This window comes from Echinococcus granulosus, assembly GCF_000524195.1.
Source record: "Echinococcus granulosus chromosome Unknown EG_S00025, whole genome shotgun sequence".
Taxonomy (NCBI): domain Eukaryota; kingdom Metazoa; phylum Platyhelminthes; class Cestoda; order Cyclophyllidea; family Taeniidae; genus Echinococcus; species Echinococcus granulosus.
The window spans coordinates 411345-434859 of NW_020170405.1; the positions used below are offsets into that span (position 1 = coordinate 411345).

The 23515-nt window shown below is 38.3% G+C and overlaps 1 protein-coding gene across 1 annotated transcript in view; it reads right to left on the bottom strand. All coding sequences in view use genetic code 11, as the record gives it.

The window, feature by feature from the left end:
* The window catches only part of EGR_04192 (hypothetical protein), a gene marked incomplete at both ends in the record, with an annotated part of 42033 nt that overhangs the window by 13361 nt on the left and 5157 nt on the right, over window positions 1-23515 (bottom strand). Inside the window, 9 exons of the mRNA XM_024493441.1 lie at window positions 298-603; window positions 7953-8343; window positions 12701-13449; window positions 13681-14132; window positions 15197-15439; window positions 16320-16493; window positions 18345-18482; window positions 20428-20629; window positions 23061-23226. Of these exons, the coding sequence (XP_024352142.1) occupies window positions 298-603; window positions 7953-8343; window positions 12701-13449; window positions 13681-14132; window positions 15197-15439; window positions 16320-16493; window positions 18345-18482; window positions 20428-20629; window positions 23061-23226 (2821 nt within the window). The remainder of the gene's footprint in view (window positions 1-297; window positions 604-7952; window positions 8344-12700; window positions 13450-13680; window positions 14133-15196; window positions 15440-16319; window positions 16494-18344; window positions 18483-20427; window positions 20630-23060; window positions 23227-23515) is intronic.

Below are 23515 nucleotides of genomic sequence, written 5' to 3' on the forward strand. Positions count from 1 at the left end.
ATACGGTTCGCCCTTTATAGAGCACGAAGGTTGTTATCCGCATCAACGATTTGAGTCTTCCAATGTTTGGTGTTAAAAGTGTGTGAGTTTGAAAGTATTAGGTGTACTAGAACTACTGTTCGGTGTTCGTTTCAAAATAAATTTATCTTTCGTCTTTTAAAATATAGAGATATGTTAAGGTCAAGAGAACCTCACCAAATTGTGCTTGAATCGTTCTGCAAAGCGTTGCATTCTCTTTCGGAGTCGATATTCGCTAGTCCTTGTTAGTGATAAAGTGGCTCTGTTGAGGTTTTTCACATGATCCCTGATAAGTGTCTCTGAGTGCTTGTAAAAATCTCGTTCGTCGATTGCCTTAATACCATCATTCGAGAAGGCATTCTTAGATGATAGAAGAAACCGGTGATTCACAGAAATCGCAAGTACTGCGAGGAAGAGTATCGTTGCGCAACCGAAAAGAATGACGATAAATTGATTGGTTTTGGCGAAGGTCATGTGCAATGGGGAGATACCAGAACCCCCGACCTCCTGCATCGATTTGATTGGTCTAATGAAAGTCGTCGGGCTCTGCTGTTGGTGCTGGTGATATCCACATATTGGGTCACCCTAGGAAATGCAAATATATCTACTGTCAGGGGCATATGAGTGCATTTGTCCCACCTCCCTCTGCAAAGCCGCATGTAGAATAGGCCACGCCCATGGAACACAATAGCATAATAGTAGCTCTCGATGTGAACCTTGGGCAAGGTAGCTGCTTGCTCGTATAAGTAGGACTAATGCTGCCTAATAAGTAATCAAGGTGCTAAACTGCAGTTAATGCTACTGTAGTGTTAGGACCTACAATACACGTCTGCCTCTCCACCTCAGCCACGCCTTTTCACATCGCCATGTGACCGAAAGTTCAGCTAGCATGCACGAATTATTCAAAAACACGAAAAATTTTATAAGGATTGTAAAGTTCCTGACTGTTGTCAAATTACCTGAACAAGATTGTTGAAAAATTTGTGTGGATTAATGGAGGGAAATTTTAAGCCGAGTTATGCATTTTCTCGATCACCTTTATTGTCAAAGGACCCTCATTTGAAGGATTTGTGTTTAATATTAGTGTTAGCATGACCTGAAAGAAGCTTGAGCACGAGGCAATAAATTTTTACATTTACATTAGCATTAAAGTACGCCAGGGATTCACAATATGCCCTCGATAACGTGGAGTAAGAAGTGATACTTAAGGAATTAAATATTACCTATTTAACCTTGTTCGAAAACTTTCGCTCCACGATAGATTCCCTATCTATGCAAATTTTCATTACGCCTCTAATGAGTACATAAATTCCACTTAAGTGACCGCTACGCTGACAGTTATCTGGGCTCTGATAGAGAAAGATGCGGGCCAATAAGCAAATAAATAAGTAAATTTTGGTGCAAGCATCGGGTGGAGGTGATGAACACCTGAACAGGTGTTTTGTAGCCACTAAGTTACTCTTTGATTACTGCACTAAAGTCAGCATTTCTAGGTCTAACAATTACTGTGCTTCTTTTACCTCAACTCTCAATTATTACAACTGCTTAATTTTGCCCATTTAGGGAATTTTACACAGTTTTATAACATTCTTGCCTTACCTAAGCGGTGAAACATTAATGACATTAAGCCTGCAAAGGGCTGAGTTCACCGAACTATTGTATGAGATTTTCTCGTCAAGACAAAATTTACTAGTGATATCATCACCTAAAATTGCCTTATCAAACTACCGAAAAAGCAAAAGAGTAATTGAATTACCCTGAATTTCGTTTCGCCAACAGCAACGGGAAGCAAAGTTTGAAAATAATCGAGACTGAAAGTGACTTCAAAGTACTCGATTAAGTCACAGTGGTAAACATATTGTTCGTTTGCCCTCATCAGCCTCCTCATGAGTTAAAACGCGAGCTTTTGAATTCACGGCTCACAGGAATTTTTGAAAAATCTTAATCCCTGTGTCTTTTTGGTATGGTACTTGAGCCAGTCTCGAATAATTAAAATTAGCTGCTTTGTTTGACAGTAAGGAAACTATTTTGATGCGTTGAACCGGAAGGGGCGGTGTGAGAGCCATCGTCATCTCAATTCAGGGCAGTTATCACCCGGGAACCTCAACCTAAACACAAACTGTGGACCATGCTTGACTTTTCGTCCAGGTGGAAGCCAAGTCTGCCATTGCTGCAAGAGTGAATTTGAGCGGTGGTATCCTTAAAGAGGGGAATGAAGTAAAGTTGTAAAGAGTCATTAGAGAGGTAAAGTTCAGTGAATACGCTGATGCCACCTCGAACAGAAACCTAATTCTGTATAGTGCCTAATGACTACCTTCTTAAATTGAATTTTTGAAACAAATCATGATAATCACCTACGTAGGGCCCTGTTCAAATTTTTTGATTACTTTGAGGTTTATAGTAAAAACAGATAAATCTGATGTGCAGCCTGGTTTGTATTGCCTAACATTGTAGACACAAACATTACTACATGAGGATTTAAAATACCTTCCTCCAAATATGTAAGCCGTATAATAATGACACTGATGTCATGCTTTAATACTGCTTAATCTCAAAATCTGTCAGGTGAGAAAAAGTGGACGATTTCGTACCTTTTTGTGTGATGAACGAATATACAATTGATAAAATGTGTTTTAAAGCCCAGGTTAGAGTAAAACTGTGAAGCGGAATATGGGTACGCATTAAGTCTAACATTAGCAATTGAAACAGCACCGTGAAACTACACATATGAAGGAGAAGTAATGTTTATTTAATTTTTCATAAGATGGATGAAATCAGTGAAATTCTGATGAATAAACTGACCCGGACTATTGTTTTTACTTTCTTAAAATCCCATTTATTGACCTACCACGACTGGAAGTAGAACACTCTTGGAAGCAGTCAGGCATTCATTATTAAAATGCCTTCTAAACTGCGGTAATTAATAATTTAGGTGGTCTAATTAACATTTTCAACATCCCCACAGAACCACTTCACACCTAGACAATGAACACGGAAATCACATGAATGCAATTACCACAAAACTAGGCGCGCGTATGAAAATTCAAACAAAATACTTTATGTTCTTATAGTACTGAATTTTACCCCTTCTACTCAGTTTGCACTCAATAATGCATTCTTTGTAAAACAATTGGTTAGTTTTGGCTTAAGCGGCCATTCCATTCCTAGCTCACAGTTCTACACCGTTAGCAACTTCGTTTTGTCTCTTGTATTTTGCTTAAAAAGTTGTCAAATAAGAGCTTGCCTGCAAGGATGACATATGCTGCCCGCATGCATGGGTACACATCTCACAAACAGATGTCAGTTTGCACATTCCAAATGGGCAACGGCAACAGCACCGTGAACCTCTTTCTCTGTTTGTGTATGTGTGTGTAATGGATAGCCCCGAACGAGATCAAAAATGCCAACAAGTAACAGTGTGCGATCTACAAACAAATTCCAATCAGAACAAAATGCATTTCCACCTTTAAAGCACCCAGAATCACCCATGGATTTAAACCAAATCTTACTCTTTTGTCAATGATTGAACTTTTTTATTTTCAGCTCATAGCGATACAAAAGAAATGCTTGGACGGCTTTGGCATTCATGCATTCATTTCAGTCGTTGAAACTGTGCATAATATGGAGGAGAAGAGCGTAGTGGTTTCATTTACCCATTAAGTTATTTTAAAATATCTGATTACTTTCTTCCACTCATTTAAATACCATTTGTAAAAACCATAAATGAAAAAGTTGGTTAAACAGAATCATTCATGAGCATCAAGTACTCGTCGTGTCCATTGTGGTTTTCTCTTAGCGTTGCTAAGAGAAAAGTAAGGCTAAGTGACAGTTTTTGATCAAGAAGAGGCAAAATTCTCAGTGATTATTTCCTAATGTATTAGTGACTACTACGAAATCGCTGGCATGTGGTCTTGAGAGCCAACCCTACCGCATGGCCTGATCGACCCACAGTGTTGGCTGTCCCTTACGCCTTAACGGCCTAATTCATGCCCAACAGGTTCCCAAATGATTTTTTCCCCCTCTCCGCTCCCACCCTTCCCACTCCTCTTGCTTTTAAGCCTCATCGTCAACTGTAACGTTATCCACCCCTGTTGGTCCGTCCACTTGCACCCAATGGTCATCTGGCCGTACAACCGTTGTTTTCATCACCTTTTCTAGCAATATTTTCCGATGCCCCACTAAAAAGTTTTGCTTTTTTCTACAATTACAATGATAAATCTTATTAATCAGTATTAAATCCAATCTGAACCCATGCGGAAGGAATAGGGCTAATCATATTATTTACCCACCTCGCTAATTTCAACAAGGTTATATGGGAGGCTGGAAATACCATATGTTAAGCGACATTTTTAATCATATTTTTGAGGAACTTTGTAAGTACTTTGCGAAACGTGATTAAATGTGGGTAGCGCTGATACCAGGAAGAGGTACAAGTCTCTCTGTCGACCGCCCTCCCTCACCGGAACGGGCAAAACTAAGGTCAACACAATTTACGTGCGTGTTAAAACCGGCTCAAAGCAGTAGGTTTTAATTGAATGTTTCAACCAATTTCGTTTTTTTTTGCCAAATAGGATAGATCATGCTTAGAATGCTCTCCGTAGCAAAAAATTAAACCACTCTTTTCGTACAGAAGGGATCACATTCTATCAAAAACCACCATATTGACTCCGTATAAAAGTTATTCTTTTAATTCAGCTGATTTCCGAGCAAAAGCGGTTTATTAAACGGCTCCCATTTATTTTTTTGTGCGTGCATGCCATAAAGCACCTATTCAAAAGTTGGGAGTGGGACTGTTCATCGCATTTTTAAGTCTTCATTTCTCAAAGCACTAACAAGGGATGTTGGCCCAAATGTAAGCATAAAAGCAAATTACCCCTTAACTATTTGATTACAGATTGCAGTTACTAGAGTACTTTCAAATATGGCAAAACGTAGTCTCTCCTCATTTGTTTATGGAGGCAACTTCTATTGCACGTGAATACTTCTTCTTCCTAACAAGAAAAAGGAAGTCACTAGGCTGTGTTCCTCCACGCAGAAACCAAAAAGGTTGGCAGTTTGTTATCAGAAACACCAATCGTTCAGTCGTAGAAAAGCCGTAACACTTCCTTGGGTGAATTTATATTTCTGGAAAAGCATGCAAAATACTCCATTGCCCACTATGCCATGTTCTGCGTGGACGCGGAAAAAGAAGTAAGGATTGGAAGTCCGCCTATACACATTATGGCGATGCTGTTATAAATGACCTCGGATCACCGAAAAGATATTAACTTCCGAACCTTTTAATAATGTTAGGTAACTGAAGAATGCAAACACTATGGCTCTAATACTGCCAGTAAAATGTGCAATTTATGTGCAGCTATTTTAAGATCTTTTGAACAATACCGAAATATGGTAAGCAGGATGGTAGCGCTAAAAATGAGCATTGAATAGCAGGTTAGAATATGACAAGTGTTTATGACATTTAGGACATCAATAATCTGACAGGAGGAGGCAATTTGCATTTGTGACGCATCTCAGCATCCAATAGCTTACGCGTCAGTGTAATGATTTGCATGGAAATTAAGGGTGTTCCCGAAGCAAAAATTGACAGGTTAGGTAATTATTTCCATGTCAATGCAGACAATCTTATTTTGTAATAAAAAGAATGATCGTAAAAGACTCATCAAAATTCTCCATCTGCGACGACAGAAAGGAGTCGCATTTCACCCTTGCCAAGTCAAGAGGTGACTCATCCGCCCCACATGGCATCAATTCAAATTCAACGCGATTTTCAAAAATAGTTCCTTCGAAATACTCACATGTATAAGGTTTGTATATCACAAAAAATATTTTTCTTCACTTTAACTAAAATTTGCAAAATGATATCGAAAGATGCAGAAATGATAGCAGTTTTGCCCTTGTATGCACTTTGTGTGCTATTTAACGTTTTTTAAAATGATATAATCAAGAAGCTATTCAAATTAGGGAGTTTTTGAAAAAAAAAGGTTTTATGATAAGTCTAATTTAGCACCGCATAATCAGACATTAAGTAGGGGAAGTCCGTTTCACTGGGCTTTACCGTGGACCCCACGCCCGTGAAAACTGCTAGGAGAGCCTAACTATTCATCCGAATTATAAGGAGGGTCTTTTACCTTCAACCCAGGCCTTTTGCAAACTATTTAATGACGGTATGACCCAAGATAATGATGAGAACTAACGAATACAAATAAAGTCGAATTCCCAAGACGCTGTTATAATAACCACGGCCGCGGGACATACTCGAGGCATTTATGCAAAACTATGAGCTGATTTATTCTGGAAAAGGAACTAACCCAATATCTTTAATTGTTTCCATTTCATTTCATATGCACAATGTGGTTCAATGCTCCCTAACTAGAGCCTGACTTCCCAAAAAGAGTTGGGTCTACATCTCCAGTCGATGTCATGAGATCGTGTACTATTTATTCATAAAATCTCATTGATCTAAGCGCTCTTCATCTTGTACACCCCAGCATTACTCATATACAGAAGGCACCACTTCCGTCTCAGGTAGCAACCTTCATCGAACCATCACAGTTGAAATGAAAAAAGAGTTTTCAAATGTATCTAATTAACGGGAGGTGGGGGTATTTTCATTATTTTAGCTTCAACAAAAGAACTCATACAAGAATTAATAATGCCATTGAATTTTCAATAAAAGATCATGGGAATGACAACTAATTTTGTGGGATTTGTCATTGTGGCTAAATGATTCAACTGAATTTATTTTCGAGAAGAATACTGTTAAGCATCTTACTCTACTGGTACCAGAATGAAGTGGTCAGCAGGATAAAGACTTCAGGATATGATGCTCAATAATTTGGTCCTGTTGCCGAAGGAAATAGGAGTGTTGTTTTTTTGCAAAAAATATTTTTCAGCCTCTCAGAATTCGGTGAGCGGCCAACTGTCTGACATGCAACATCACAGTGACACAAAATTTCAACAAATATTTTTATTTAACTTTTAACTGAGTTAATTAATCACATTTACGCCTAAAGTCGGGACATTTTTTCCAACTTTAGATTGGACGTACAACACGATATATCACAATTGGGGAACATTTTTTTCATTTTAACTTTAGTGAGCTTGTATTTCCTCCACATAATCTGACCTTTATAGAACAAAAAGTTGGAATCACACTAGCCACAGCTATACGATTTGCGAACACCGCGGAGGAGTTCGTGCTGATCGTGTATTTGACCGCCATAAACTCATCACCGTGAGAGGCACACAAAGGGGTCATGTTTGCTCACGTGTCTTACACCGTGGACACATCTCGCCCATTCGACACTCACTTGACAGTTATCTGGCAACTTAACCCTCCACATCTCTAAATTTGCACCATTAACTGTACTGCTTCATTTTTCAATATTTTTTCTTCGGAAATTAGTTAAAACAATATTAGCTGTCATTTGCTTCAAATTGGAGGGCATTGGTTCCGGCGCACCCACGCCACTTATTTCCAACACTCCTCCTGCATTTTTGGCATTCTATTTTGAAAGGCTAAAAAGTGTTACAGTTTTCATGGTCACCTTTTGAAGCTTTTTCCACACATTATCGGATTTCACATCTCTTTTTGAAGTTCAAAGTAGCGTTTTCATGGCTGGCAAAAAAGGCATCATGGTGAATGGACTTTAGAGCTAAAAATAAGCCATATAGACAATAATTCAACTGCTAAATTTTCAAAAATTCTCTGCAGAGAGTTTTTTACTTAAGCATAAACTAATGGAACTCACAATATGAGGTCTGACTGCTTGAGAATGTCCACATTGGTAATGTGTTTCCCCCTGGAACACACTATATCGCGTCGACTTGGGTTCTGCCTGTTTGACCTCCCCATCCTCCTCTTTCTGAGGCGGTAAGTTCGCTAAAATACTGAGGTAGGAGGCTGCATCTACAACTAGTCTTCTACTCACCAAAATTTCTCTCAAACTGACATAGGTGTTGTAGAACCTCGTCACAATCAGATAGCAGTCAATGAGGAACAAGGTAAGTCTCAGTTGCCCCAAACTGAGCGGAGTGAGATGCAGACTAAACAGTCCACCACTTGGTCTTCTTTTCGTCGCTGGCCTCAATGGTGGAAATGTAGAGATGGAAGCCCTAGCGGCTTGTCCTTGGTTGATAACTTCAAGATCATCTAACGTGGTGAAAGAACGCAGCACCAGAGGCTTAAATACGTCTTGTTCGGCAGCAAATGTTTGACCAACGCTACCTTGCGTCGTTGAACCCGATTCATTGTAAACACTTGGAACAAAATTGGGCTGAAGGGTTTTCGAAGGTACTTTGGACAAGACCAGTTCTTCGAGCCTAGGAACAATAAAGTTTGCTCCGTTAGCTTATTATCCAACAGCATTCAAGAGATACCTAAGGAGCTAGGAACGAAGCCAAGCAATCATTTTTACTAATTGAAGAAATAATTCCAAATTTCCGGGGATTTTGCCTTACCTGGAACTATGATAGCTAATGGTAGATGTGAAAGTAATTTGGCAGGTAATCCCCCTTCTGTTGACGCGTAGTTTAGTGGGGAATATGGGTAGAATCAGGAAACATGAAACGGGTGGGAAACGGTAGCCAATTTATATCCTATTAAAATATAAGTACTTAAATGCTGTGATACAATGCACTTTTGCATATTTTAGCCTTTAACTAAATCAGGTTGTCCACTGGTAGGAGGAACACTCTTTAAAAGATATTATTGCTTTAAATGAAGGAGGAGAACTTAACTTGTTACCATACCAAATGCAGAAGGCTGTGAATGAATCATGGAAACTGCCATAACTCCCCGGTTATTTTTTATTGTTAGTGCATGACAAGGTGAAGTGTGAAAAATATGAGTTCCAAATTCTATAGAGTCTTATTATCATCCCTGCGTTTTGTCATTTTAGCTATTCTAACTAGGTAGAGTATTGTAAATACTCCGACGAATGGACATTTTGGCATTCTTAGCATGGGCTACTTGTCAACGTTGATTGCTATCCTATTTTAAAACGACCTCTAGGGACATAAAAAGTGGACAAGCAAGTATCAATAACATTTGTGACAGGCTCAGTCTGTGTAATGCCATTCAGGCGCTTTAACATTGCATGTGGGAATAAAAGCACAAGATGTTTTATAAGTACCAAAGATGGCAATGCCAATTTTGGACCATTAGGGCAAACAAAACACGAAAACCGTTCGATTGTTTAAGAAATGCCCCAATGTTTCAGTGGAATCCTGGAAGAGCATTTCTTCATCCCTACATGCGCAATTGCATAATCCGCCCAATGTCGCCAATTTATTTTGGTAACTACGCATGGATGAAGTCTAGATTTGTCTGATAAATCTCTTATTAAAATCACACTTGCATATAAAACATTAAATTAGGGGTGTGTGAGGGCGCATTTAATATCGTATTTGCATATTTAAGGTTATCCGCATTCAGCACTTGCAAACGTCAGACCCATCACCCCGCCATTATTAAAGGTGGCTTTATAACACAAAATATCCCATGCCTATATGTCTGCACATTAAAGGGCGGGAAAAGGTGGTTATTGTGGCATGACTTCCCAGTGATGAAAAGAAGAAAACCATTATCAATTGAATGGGGATCAGTAGATCTGCCTGATATTTACCTTACCACAGTAAATGAACATGTTTCATCATTCGCTTGTGAAGGCAGTTTGTTTAAACGCTTTACCCCAACTCCCTCCAGGGAGTGAAACAAATTTAATCTAGATTTTTATCGAGCATGTTCTTCTTCAACCGCCAGACGGTTTGAGTACCAATTGTGTCCGAGAAGTGGATCCCACGGCTTAACCACAAATTTGGAAAAACTGTTGTAGCATATATCACTGCGCAGATATACAGATTAAAGGGTAATTATTAATAAAATTAACTATTCTGCAACAAAAAGTCTTGGTTATTCGTTGTCTGTGTTTAGATTCAATTACAAGTCTGAGTGATTAGTAAAGGTGGCTAAAAGGATAACCGCAAGTCCCTCGTACCTCTCAATATGTAAGCGCAGCTTTAAATGATTCCATTATGTACTAGGGAAGACCCACGATGCAAAAATGTTGCAAAAAATGCCTATTGGCTACAACCCAACCACTTTTTTCCGAACTGAGGAAACCTAGAACCGTTTGATCAACCACGTGTTAAGATTGTTTCGGGTACGATAGAAACATCAACTTTTCCCCTTCACTATTCACAATGCCGTAGAGCGTAGGACTCGCGCAGTTTATTCTCCTGCTGCGATCATAATGAGTGCCTTCAGTATAGTTCAGTTAAAGGCAAAATCCACAAACTAGTCAGACATTTAGGGCCATGCAAAAAATGAATCAAAAGACTTCAATTTCAAGACCACTTGTTAACAGTCATATCACACACCCAACAATGACCTTCGATCAGAAAAGACGTGAAAGTACCAAAGTTTAAATGGTATGATCAAATCATCCTGCTGTGCATTAATAAAACTTACTCCTTTCCAGCTAAAGGGACATATTTTACTTTGTTTTACAGTTTTCGATGTTTAGAGACCACATTCATAGCTTTCTGAAGAAGTCCCAACATAAGACGTGAAACAATTCATCTTCTTTTCACTCGACTTTTGTTTGTCTTACTGCAGAGATCAAGAGTAAAAAGGAATGCTAATGAAGTGGAAAAAAAGGAGGAGATGCAAGTGACTGGATCCACTTGCATAGACCGTGATTCCCCGGAGGAATGAAAAGGTGTCGAGAAGCATAGAAATAGAGCTAATACTGTCGAATACCATTTTCGGAAAGCAATGGAATTCGTCGCCTTACTTGTGCAAATGAAATAATGCCAAGAAAAAATTGGGCTGAACTTTCCTTGAAGTAAATAATTTTTCCCCTCTTGAGCTGAAAATTTGCAATTCAAAGATTAATTATGCAACACCTATTTGATACTTTGGAGTAAGGTTCGGTTATGCAATTTAAATCAACCGGAGATTAAAAATCGGACTGTATTTACTCAAGAAAAAGGTGAAGCCTGTTTTCTTGTAGGGAATTATGCCCTCTTTCAAATCATTTTCATATCAGGTTTCGCATTTTATGTACAAAGCTAATTGACTCCTGTTTATGAAATGGCCATGTGGAAGTTCTGTTCACCTTTGCAGTGGAGTTAATTAATGCTACAAAATTATTATTTCCTTCGAAAACCATGATCATCACTCTCTACTGAATGTTATTTTTCTACAGAAGTGAGGCCCAAGGAACGTGTGAGGCGAGCGCGACACTTTGGTTATTTTTTTAACACTTTGTTTTGGTTTCTCGAGCACTTAAGGCCCTGCCTTTGTTCTTTCGTTGAGCGGCACGGCCTCCGAACCATGTCAGTAACTGTCCACCTCTTTTGTGTATTGGTAATGCATATTCCACACCAGTATTATGCCTTCTTTCGTCTTCAGGGAAATCTCGTGGTGCTACAGTGAGTTTATAATTTTTCACCTCTCACGTGAAAATCTGTGAATGTATCCGTTAGTCTCCAGTGGGCAAAGCTTGGTGTGACCAATGTCCAATTTTGTAATAATGGGGTTCCTTTTATTACCGGTTATAACCTAATCCTAAATCCTTGCCTCACCGAGAAATTTCCCGCTCGCGAAACCGTCTAGAATGATTTATTTTGACATAACATAATAAATCCACCCACTTTTCATTTTCATTAATATGATGCGACCAAGTCAGGTGGTATTGGGTAGCTGCCTTTGCCATGACACAGTAATCAAGGCCTGTTTGCGGCCTAATGTCCACTAATTTTATTGGCATAAACGTCAACGTTGACCTTCAAATGACCTCGCGACACTTTCACAGGGAATAAAATTGAAAGATTTTGCTAATTTACTGCCAACACTTTTGAAGAACTTAGGCCAAGTGATATAAGTAAAGGAGATAATAATTACAACAGTAGCACACGTGATAGATGAATTGGTGTTTTTAAACCCATATGACGAGGAAAGGTATTCATTGTTGGGTGTAAAACTACTTTTCATCTTCGAAATTTACAATGCCCAGATCAGTGCTCTTTATGCTTATTCTAAAGACTCGCAATTTTTCGTATTTGTTTGGAATTTCCCAACCCTACAAAAATATATTAAAGGCAAGGTGAAGTATAAAGTATATTACGTGTTCCACGACACAACTTTCGTAAACAGTAGCTATTTGTCTTAAAAACTAATGGTAAATCCTGCAAATTTTTGCAATTTATACAATTCTCATACGAAACTGTGAGCCCCAACAAAGCTTTGCTGCGGTTTGGGAGTTATAAAAGCACTTCTAAATTATCACTACTGTCAATAATGTACCATACTAGACTTATTCGACTTCATGGCCTTCAAATATTTATTTACTGAATTATATGTAAGTGCACTAACGTATTCGTGTTTTTGCTACATTTTTATTCTCCCGTCTCTTGCCCTTTGAAACAGTCCTACTTGGTCGAACTGCTGCTTATTGTAACTTGCAATATTTTAGCAATATTTTAGATTTAATGAACTATAGCAGAAAAAACTAGGCATAAGTACTGCCATTTCGTAGAAGTATGAAAAAATAACTGCAAAACCTTAAGAGACACATAGTAACTACTTGCTAAGCCTCATAAAACTACTAATGGAATCTCAGATGACACATTCTCCTCCTCAGAATGCAAAACATTTCTGCATTCTCAAACTTACTGTGACGTAATCAGTGAAGGAATGAAGAGAAAATTTTCCGCTTCTGCAAGCCCAAACTGTCGCGCAAATTCGATGTTAGATATTTTCAGTCTGAGGGCATTTAGGTGTTCGGGAGTGGGAACAAAATGAACCTCAGGTGCAGTTATATCCCAGGGAATATGTGTGCTATTCATCATTCTTTTGACAAACAGTAGCCACTGGGAGGCATAGATGCTGGAGAGGAGTTCTGAAAATCGTACCACATCAGGCATCATGCTGCTATCAAGCTCGGCACGCAAATGGCTGATGTAATCTTGCACGGAGAGATCAAGATCGTTCATTTGCCGGAGAACAAAACTTTCCAGCATCTTAAACATATTTTCTTTGGACTTTTGGGGATTTAATTCGACATCAAGCACCTCTTGAACTGTTCGATCAACCTCACGAGCTACATCAACAATCTGTCGAATTAGAGTGTCTTGACAGGCATGTACAAGCTGCGCTGCTTTGGCGGAGTGCTGATTCAACAACTTCTCCGTGTCGGATTCGCGACGAGCAGCTTCGCGTTGACGGAGTGGAAGGAGGATTCCTTTGTTCCAAGTAGAAGCAGATCCCGAATTTCCAGCTCCAACTGGGGGCCAAAAGCTGAAGAGAATCGAGAGGGCCACGGAGAATGTGAAAATAAATGTATAAAAAACACGAAAGCTGGTGTATGCAACGAGAATCCCTTTCTTCGCACAAGTAAAGCTTCGCCTCGGGACCTCGGATTGCTTGAGTAGGTAATGGGGGGCTTTTGGATTCAGAGGAATGTATCCTCCTTCTTGATGTTTGGATTTTTCACCAGAAATAACCACGAATTCCTTATTGTTTGAGTCTTTGAGATGTAAATGCTTTAGGTGAATTCCTTGTGATCTGCCTTTTCTTTGTCGTTCAATCAAGCAGATTAATGTATTAATGATCATTAAAAACAACATGACTACTGCCGAAGCAAAGAAAAGCACGAGGTAGGGAACGGCGTTGGCATCCTTAGCGGAGAGCACTCGAGATAGTATGGACAAATTGGTGAAACTTTTAGTTAACTTTTCAAAATGATCGCCCTTTTCATCAACGATCCCACCCAATGTTTCATCCCACATCATGGTTTCAAGCGGCTCCTCGGAAGTAAACATGAAGAATTGGACTTTTTGGGTTTGAAAACAGTCCTGAATGGATATTACTAATTTGCGTAGACCCTGTTGTTGTTGATGTTTTTCTCGTTTGTCCTCCGTGAATTTAGACAAACGCGGAAATCGTAGTTGAATGGAAAAGTCGTAGGTGGAATGGGAATGCACATCGCGTGAATGGTTACCATTAGTAGGAAATATGAGCAGATCTTGGTGTAAAAGTGGGCTGCTTAACGGTTCCCCAACTGCAGCGTAAATGCTGAGATAAACCGGCGTCACTTCCGTTCTACCTAGGGAGAGGAATGGAATAAGAGATCAGAAGAATGTTGAAATTCTTAACTACTCTTTCCTCTCAAATGACATAAAAATGGAAGTCTTATCAAACACTGTTAGGGTGCTCCTTGTAGGACTTTAATGTGAAGTAAAAATTGTCACACCTATTTTATTTGAGAATAAATTTCGGAGAAACCAGTGCAAATTTAATGGCATATCCGATTTTTTGCCCTATGATTCGCAATTCAACAACAAATAATAAAGGCTTATAGCAACCAAAAACCAAAATTTACTAAGGTAAAGTGAGTGCGGGCTACCGTTAACATTTAATGTCCAACGTTGATTTGAATAAAGAAGTGACGGTTTGGCTGTTCTGACCGCACTGACGGTGTTTCTGCCAACTGTAGATAGGCGCCTGGTTTTATTGCAAATTGCGGATTTCAAAATCGACGTCTCCTCTGTATTAAGAGAAAACAAAAGAATAATAGAGAAACGCTGGGTAAACTTTGATATCCACTTTGCTAGCATAAACTAACTGTGGGGCCAAAGACCGTATTCGCATTTTCATTGGTTAAGCAAGTGAACCAATCAAAGAGCAAGTTATCTCATTTGTCGGCTGTCGCAATTTTTCACCATGATAACTGTTTTCTTGATTTCCTTTCAAAAGGATGAACAACATCAGAATCAAAACCACTGTGCTCTAAAAACAATCACCTTTAAGAGCAGTAATTTCATCGATTTGCCAGGTAAGGGAAAAGGGGTTTTTTTGCTTCCTAGCTCTAATCGACATTATCATTTTTTTCAAAGCGACAAAGTAACTGCTGAAACTAGAAAGGGTGGTTTAACTTATTCAAACACTAATAACATCCCAGAAATAATCTATTATTTTAAATGTCCCAGGAATCATCATTTTGTTGGAATGTCTTCTTCAAATTTTACTTTTAGCTGGAAGCGACTAGTAAAATGCGATAATTATTAATGGGATTTCACATACCATTCAATCGAATTTGCATTTTTAGGCTGTTGTCCAAATCTCTTGTTAGAAAGTAAGAAAAGGGGAGTGATTTTCTTTTGCCCTCACTCAGCTGAATAGCAGATGATATAGTGGGTCCATATAACACTTCGTCCTCATTCAAGAAATTGCCGATGTCAAGGTCACAGCCGGCTGATCGCCAATTGGAAGTACTATAGAGAAAGGGCCTTGAAACCTGCACCGATTTAACCTTAAGGTCACCTTGCCTTTGGGCACTGTCGGACTGATCACTCTGCAGCATTCCTTTCGTCCGCTGAATTGACCTGAGATAGTGTAAACTGAGTTCATATTCTAGGAAAATAATGGAATAACTTAAAAACCCTGTTTTGGGAAAAATTTGACCACTATTAAACATTCCCTCTATTTCATGTTCCATCTTTTAAAAGTTTCCCATTTTAAAACATGCAAATGAGAGCAAAGTTTTCTATTTCCAAAGAACTAATTTTCAACTTATTTGCCTTCTTTGCTTCCAGTTTAGCTCGGTCATTACTTTTAACATTTAAAGATGTTTTTGAAGGTAAGGATGAAATGAACTTTGAAACAACCATTTTTCTCAGGTTCAGTCGTAAGGCGTGGTATTTTTTCCTCGTTGATTAATTTATTAGAAGAAACTTTAAAAACTCTTTCTAGCAGCTTCATTTCCTGCGGGACGACGGAAACTTGAAATGAGCTGGATGGCTCCTACGCCTTCATGTTGTAAAGTTTAGTAAGTACAAAGCCTAAAAATACTATCCTGGATCCCGTTCTGGATGATCCAAACAACGCAACCTTCATTACAAACATCAAGACACAGGCATTTAATTCATAACCCCCAAACTACACATAATACCTTTGTCTGTGATAAGGCAGTAATAGTACTGAAGCATTAGAATTAAAACTGTCAAAATCATTTAGCCATAAATACTCAGATAAATGAATTTGAGTGCTTTTGATGCAGCTTTGAAGTACTGCCTAATTGGCATCGCTAGGTATTGTTTAGTAATGATTTAATATGCATGTTTACCATTTTTATTGTCATGACGGACTGATTTGGCTCCTCTTAGCATGACCTCTTTCGGAGTAGTTAATGAGAAATTCTGAGGTGACAACCTTGCCACTATACCCAGTGGTCCAGTAGTAGTAGAAAGCGTAGAGGCATTTAATATGATGTGAAAGTGCTGTGGATACGTACTCCACAACACGCTGGATGGGCTCATAACAGATGCGGCTTCTCCCACCTCTGCTAGCCCCATCTGAATTGTGAAGTTGACTTGAAGTTCATGTCGTGGGCGGCGTTTCAGGTGACACTGGAAAGTACTGGACGCATTTTGATAGTCGGGTGAAAGACTGATTTTGAATGTGTTGCCTAAATATGGGAAGAAATTTCGGGTTTTGTAAGTTGCAAACAGGCTAACTCGATCTTAAAAGCACATAAAGAACTTCAAACCATTCGTTGAACGTTAAAAAATCTGGGAACAACTACATAAAGCTTAATCTAAGATTGCAAGACTACTACGCCAGTGATATTTTTCATGACATCCTTTGAAAATTAATAGAATATACAAAACAATTTTGGAAGATATTGTACTACGCTGAGTATATATAAGACGGGTTACTTTGCCTTATTGTCTTAACCTATGCGTCATTCATTTACGAAGGTTTTTTGTGTAAAACAATACCGTCAGTACACATTTCCTGTGATTCATGGAATGATAGATGATACGAAAAAACGTCACGCATACTTGTTTGCCACTAAACCATTAGTAGCGTTATTGTGCTCGTTATAATGTGGAAAATTATTTAGTCCTACAATGTGTCTATTGCCTTCACCGTATTCTTATGCACAGTGCTAGTGCACGGAAAAAAGTAGATGTTTGACATAATTCATTCCCAAAAGTTAGTTACCTGCATTTTGAAAAGATTTGTTAATTTCATTGTCGATACTGCATCTAAATTATTACCACGCAGCCAAGTTTCAAGAATGTTTAGATTAGGTGTTACTTATTTGTAGTTAGTAGCTCACTCTGCGCTTTTCACCTACGCATTCAAGTCTAAAAATTAAGTCATCTTTCAACACACAGTGAGGCGGACACAGATTAGGGTGCAACTAATCGCAGGTATAGTGGGGAAGATAGTTATTTAACTGGAAGAAAAGTTGGTGTGGTCAATCGTGCGTAAACTAAACTACTTAGAATTATTAGCGATTCAAGAATTAAAAGCACCAAGTTTTGGTGTTGTATCGCTTCAAAAAAAATATATAAATGCAGAACTTGTCTTGCCAAACTGTTTAAACAGTTTATTTTGAATATTTAGCCATTTTCAACCCCATTAAACGATACTTTGCCTTAATGTGGCAAGATTTTGAAATAATTACTAATATTGACTTGATTCAACCAAAAGCTGTTCCAGGTCTTCTGTAGTAATACAGCCTTTTCATAAATAGATTCCTCTCGGGTTTCTATGACGCCGCATGCGTTGTGGGATAAAGTAGCCAGACAGGTAAGACCTCATTGAAAATTGTTACTTAGATGGCAGGCAACTTGGAGGGCAATTGGAGGTCTGATGAATTAAGGTGGCATAGATGTTTAACCCACCAAAATATCTCCAGCTAAGCTGATAGATTAACTCAGTTACCCTTTTGTGTAAAGCAGTAAAAATTCAAGGAAAATACTGTGTCAAACTTAAGTTAAACCTTTTTACTTGATCCTCCAACTTAGAGATCAAACTTGTGGGAGAACAGTTTAAGCTAATGCCGTAGATCTCGGCGATAGGCAGCTTTTAATTTTGTCAACTATGCATACACAAACCAATTGACTGATTTCTTCTTTCCTGTTTTGTCTAGAAAATTATACAGATTATGATTAATATCATTTGCAAAAGAAGATCATAAAAATTCACACCTTTCACTTCAAGAATAAAATTGCTTCAATTTATAATTTGATGCTGAAAATTGTCTTTATAAATCTATTTGCAAATGGAATAAAAGAGACATAAAGTTAAGCTGCACTAAGGTAAGGCCAAATTAAACGATAAAATCCGGTCACCTTACAAAGCGACTAATGCATTCTCTACTCAAAAAATAATCTGCAATGTCGAAAGGAAATCCAAAAGTCTAAGATTGTATAAAATCTTATCAACCCATCTTAAATGTTCCAAATAATATTCGGTTGCATTAACTTATTGCAGATTTTTTTTGGACTAAAGACTGAAGACCCACCTTTGACACATGTTCCGTTTTCAAAGGGCTCCTGCTGGTCATCCGGATAGCACGGTGGACTGTAGTAGCCCAAACAACCAGGTGTATTGTAGCAATTAATTTGGCAGCCGCAATTTTCAACCCCCTCTTTCTCAATCACTGAAGAAGATGAACGTTTGGGTACAAAATGGTTGACCGTGAAAATTGACATTGACGGCTTAGGGACAAAATTGCATTTACAGAAGTTACGTTTGAGCTCACGTAACATTTAATGGGGGAACATGTGGAACTTCTTCAAGCCATTTAACTATGTGAGCCATATTTAATTTTTTGGAACAAGAGGCTGCTTTTTCTAAAGTGTGCTGAATATTTTTATTAAATTAAATGCATCATCGGTGTATTTTTTTTATGCTACCTTGGCAAAAGGGTGATTGAGGATGTACTTATCACATTGCCACATGATGATGACAAACTTAGTCTGAGCATATTTTTAAGCCTTTTTGATATCTTTTAGAAATGAGTGCCTCCAGTATTGTGAGTGTAAAAGTTTCCCATTTAAATTAATATCTTAAGTACTCAAAAACTAAAAGGGAATGTAATGTGTCCGAAATGAGTTAAACGCTAATTCGACCCTTGGTTTTGGTAACAGTTTGCCTCCACCGGTCTGCCTGACCTCTGGACTATGCTGCCGGCTTTCAAAACCGTCAGTAAGTCAGCAATACATATTCCATTTGAATGTCACGTCTTCTTTCATTTTTTGGGAAGTCTCAGTGCTCTACATGCTAAATAACAACGGGATTACTGGATGAAGAACTATGAATAGCAGAGCTGACTGATACTCTCTGGTTAGGGCTTGCAAGATTATGCATTAATCAGTGCTCCAATAATGGCTATTTTTATAGATGTAACAATTTTATGGTATAATGGCAAACTTGCGTAACGTTCCCCTTTTTAACTGGATATACACCAGTGAGTTTCAACACTTTTGATTTGCCCTTGATCCTAATCAGATACATGGGTCTGAAAAGTCTCGTTTTGTGAACGTCACAGCTCGCAAATATTTGAACATAATTTCATTAATAAAAATTGCAATGATTTTTGAAATACCTCGAGGCGTCTCGTCACGAACTCAAAATGACACTTTGGCGCCGAGGCTCTAGTATAATTAGTTGGATCTCAACTATCAACGTGGCTGGGTAGCGCCACGCATTCCCTTCCTTTCTTAAATATGCGCAATGTCTTCCAATTTCTGCCTCATCAACCTTAAATTAGCTTTGTGATGGCAAACTTGGTTATTACTTATGCGGCTGCACCTTACTATGCGGGAAGCCAATTCCTGCATCTCATTGCAGTGGAAATTTCAGGGGAATTCGCATCAGTTTAGGGAAATCGACAGCTTTTTTGCATTACTTCTAATAGTTTTTAGCACAATGGAACAAGGTAGTTGGAAAGACACAATTTTTTAAATTCATTTAGTTATATATTTTCCATTCTACACTTTTTTATACCAAAAAGGGGGGAAAACAAATGCCACTAATCCTCCTTGCCTTTTTAACATACGAAGCCGATTTCAGTGCAAAATAAATGTATTCTCTTGGTGAAAATAGCAAAGAAAAAGTAAAACAAGCAAAGAATAAGTAATTTTATTTCACTCTTATTTCCGAACAAAGTATGAGGTAACGCTAGCAAATCATTCACGTCTTACGTGTTCAAGAATGATTCCCGACTCCAAATATTTAACAAGCAAACATTTTTGAAACTGCCTAAATTAGGAAATTATCTACCAAGTACTGCGTTTGCCAGCAGATTGAAGATAATTGCTGGTTTTGGAAGGAATAAACAGAGATTTTAGCAACGATCCTGTTGAGATTTGATTTAACTGATAGTTCAGGAGTTTTCGATGGGCTACATCAGCTGCATTCTTAAAATCATTTTTTTATTGTCTAACTAAGCTTCCTAATTATGTGCCTTAACAGACTGCTTCTGAATTTTAAAATCACCAACAATTTGAAGTATGCGTCCTTTCAAGTAGCAGCAAAGATGTTATACAACGTATAACGTTTAGTTGTAAATGATGCTAGCAAAATTGGTTGACTAGACTCACTGTGACTGCTTGAATTAGCTACCAGCTTCGCCTGTTTAAAGCATCTCAGGCAGGCCATTTGAAATTTGGAGCAGTCGTGCGACTTTTTGACGTAAATGCTCTCCTCCACATACTGACCGAACAAGTTGTTCAGCAGAGGGCTATCCTTGATGCAGTAGAAACTGTCACTTGCATTGTCGTTGTCTACCAAGGGCGCTGCCAACTGAAAGCAAAACATTTTTTGCCAAGTATTCTACAAAATACCCAAGAAAACGGGTTTAATAGGCTAGTGCGCTGAAGGATGATTCGGTGATATGATGTCTTGATAAGTGCCTCATTTTTCTGTTCTTCTTTTACAAAACTACCGATATTTTATTTACCTAATCCAGAAATGTGTATACCTCTTATTTCCCTTCCCACCTCTTACGCAAAATTAGGAAATAACTATTAATCTTTAGCGCTCAAGCAGTTTTGTTTTCACAGGATTCAGTCCATCGGTCTTGTTAAATTTGAGTATTCAAACTTTGCAACTTTCTAGTTACAAACTGAAAATTATCCCCAAAATTTATGCATTTGAATGGTTAAGATTCATTCTAATGCTATTTTGATTTATAAGTAGCAAGTGGTTTAGATGCCAATTTGCTTTTATACGAAGTGTACGAGAAAATGTGTTTGGTAGATTCTACCATAAAAGTTGCATGTGAGTTCTAAGGGCACTACCAACGGAAAGAATAGGTTTGAATTTCTGTTTTCAGTTCAGTTAATACGTATTTCAAGAAGGTTCAAATTCGACACACCTTTCTGGCTTGCACTACAGACGGGTTTACTTAAGCTATCTTGAAGATCTAAGCTGGAATGGCACCTCATCTATTTCATTCAAGATTGACTTTCCATGTCGTTTTTTCTTTTCCCATTCTACATCATAATAATTAGTTAGTAGGGAGTTTTTCACGTACCATTTATCATGTGTCAAGCAGAATTTTCTTCAGTCACTCCAAAATAAAATTCTTTGTTTTAACGATTTGTCTCTACAAAAGTATGCATTCTTGCGTAGGTCCTACCGATCCATCCAGATACTCGGTTGTAAGATTGCATTAGGGTGAGGTAAGACGAACTTCTTTTGCAATGCATCATTCTGGCTTTATACACACCCTTCGTGTTGAGACACCTCTCTCAAGATCCTTGACCTCAGGTTAACTCAATTTTTTAAGTATGTCTTTTTGATTCAAGATTCTAATTTATCAATGCTGTGGTCTTTTATTCAAACTTCCTTTGCTTGGCTCTTTTATAAAGGTGCAAATTTTTCACTGACGAAGTTACCAGTCCGATCCGCGCTTTCCGCGATTTTGTGAACAATAACTCAGACTTTGGCACGATGGAGAACACTATAATATCGACACTCATCTCGGAAAGCTGTACGCCCAACTTAGAGGTACAAAGAACACACTTTAAGCGTTCTCAACCACGCCATTCAATTAGCTTTGAAAGGCGAAGTAATGGGTGAATGAGGCAGTCAGGAGTCAAATCCACTTTTAGGAAAATGTCCCTAGCTTTGGACTTGGGCTGCTTTGCATGAACCTACTAAAAATATTTGAAATGCCTGGTTAAATATATTGAATATAGTTCCTCGAGCCTTCCCCGACGACGGGTGCGTATATAGTGCCTGGGCAGACTATGCATTGTTGACCTACACTAGAGCTGGGATACACTGGCATGGCCCTGAGGCCAAGCTGCTCGGCGGATGTACAGTGGCGGAGTCCTGAGTAACTCAGTATCTTAATCGAGAGTTAAACAAACAACTGAAGTATGATTTAAGCTCAGCAAAAATAAGGAAGCAATGCTGCATAATAGGTGCTCATTTTGAAGCCTTAAAAATTGCCAGCCACCAACTTGCCTTAGTTTATGCATCAAGTTAATATTCAATGCTTGCAAAGGAGTAACATTTAAAGATTAAATAAAAAAACTGGGACCCTCCTAAAACTATCAATTATTTCCAAAACCTGTGGGTGGGGTTTAGTTTTAATTTTGGCTTTAATTGTCGCTTGAAGAGGAGATTAGTGCTTTATTTCATACACAATGATTAAAAACTACTTCATAACCCCTTTTAAGGACGCCAAATTTTTAAGAAAGAATTCATAACTTTTTGGTTACAATTTAGAGCACTCTATTTTGGTATTTAGTATGACTACTTACTTACCGTCACCTAACAAGCAAATTTGTCACATTGAAATATATTTCGTTTAACACATTTTTCCTGCTAATGCTCATCGGCGTCGCAACTGATGAGGTAAAGTTGGACTTTGCTTCAGCGGGGTTTTACAAACAATGCAATTTTCGGATTTCGTTCACCTTAATGACTGCGATTCTCAAGGAAGACTTTTAAATGACAGGCCAAGGATACAGTTACTCAGTCCGAAACAAACTGTTAAAAACGATCACGAGACTAGTTTCATAATATGGCTACCCCTGATTCCACACGTAATAAAATGGCAGTTCATATGTCCGGATAGCACAATATTTTCATTTTTTTCTCGTTACTCATATGTAGAGCTAATTTCAAGAGTAAATGGAAAAAAATACTTGACTTTTAGTTTTGAAAAATATATTAACTTGTGAATGCATATGATGCACAATGCCTTCTTAGAACGACTCACATTTCTGGAGCACTGCCTGTTGAGGGAGCGTTTAAGCGATGCCAGTCTTTGAGCCCTCGGTCTGCTGGCATCTGCTCCGCTGGCTGAGCTGGGAGCCCTGTAAGCCATGGTGTAACGATTGCGGAAGCTCTGTAGGACTATAAAGTACCTATCTGGGATTGGAGTCCTGTAATTTAAAAGAACTCACTCCATTAGAGATGTCCCAAAATTCTTTTAGCAGTATTTTTATTCAGCAATTTTACTGAATGTTAAGAACAAATGTTTTGACTCAAACTGAGATCTTTAAGTAACTAAGACAGCTCTTAAAAACCTCGGAAAGAAGCCGATGTAGGTAGTCAGAATCTCTGACAAGTTGGCGAAACCCGTGCCAATTCGTTTGTATGATAATACGAAGTGAGTAGTACCGACTAGTTAAAAGAAATGTGCTGTTTTAATCATTTTATCAAACGTTTTTT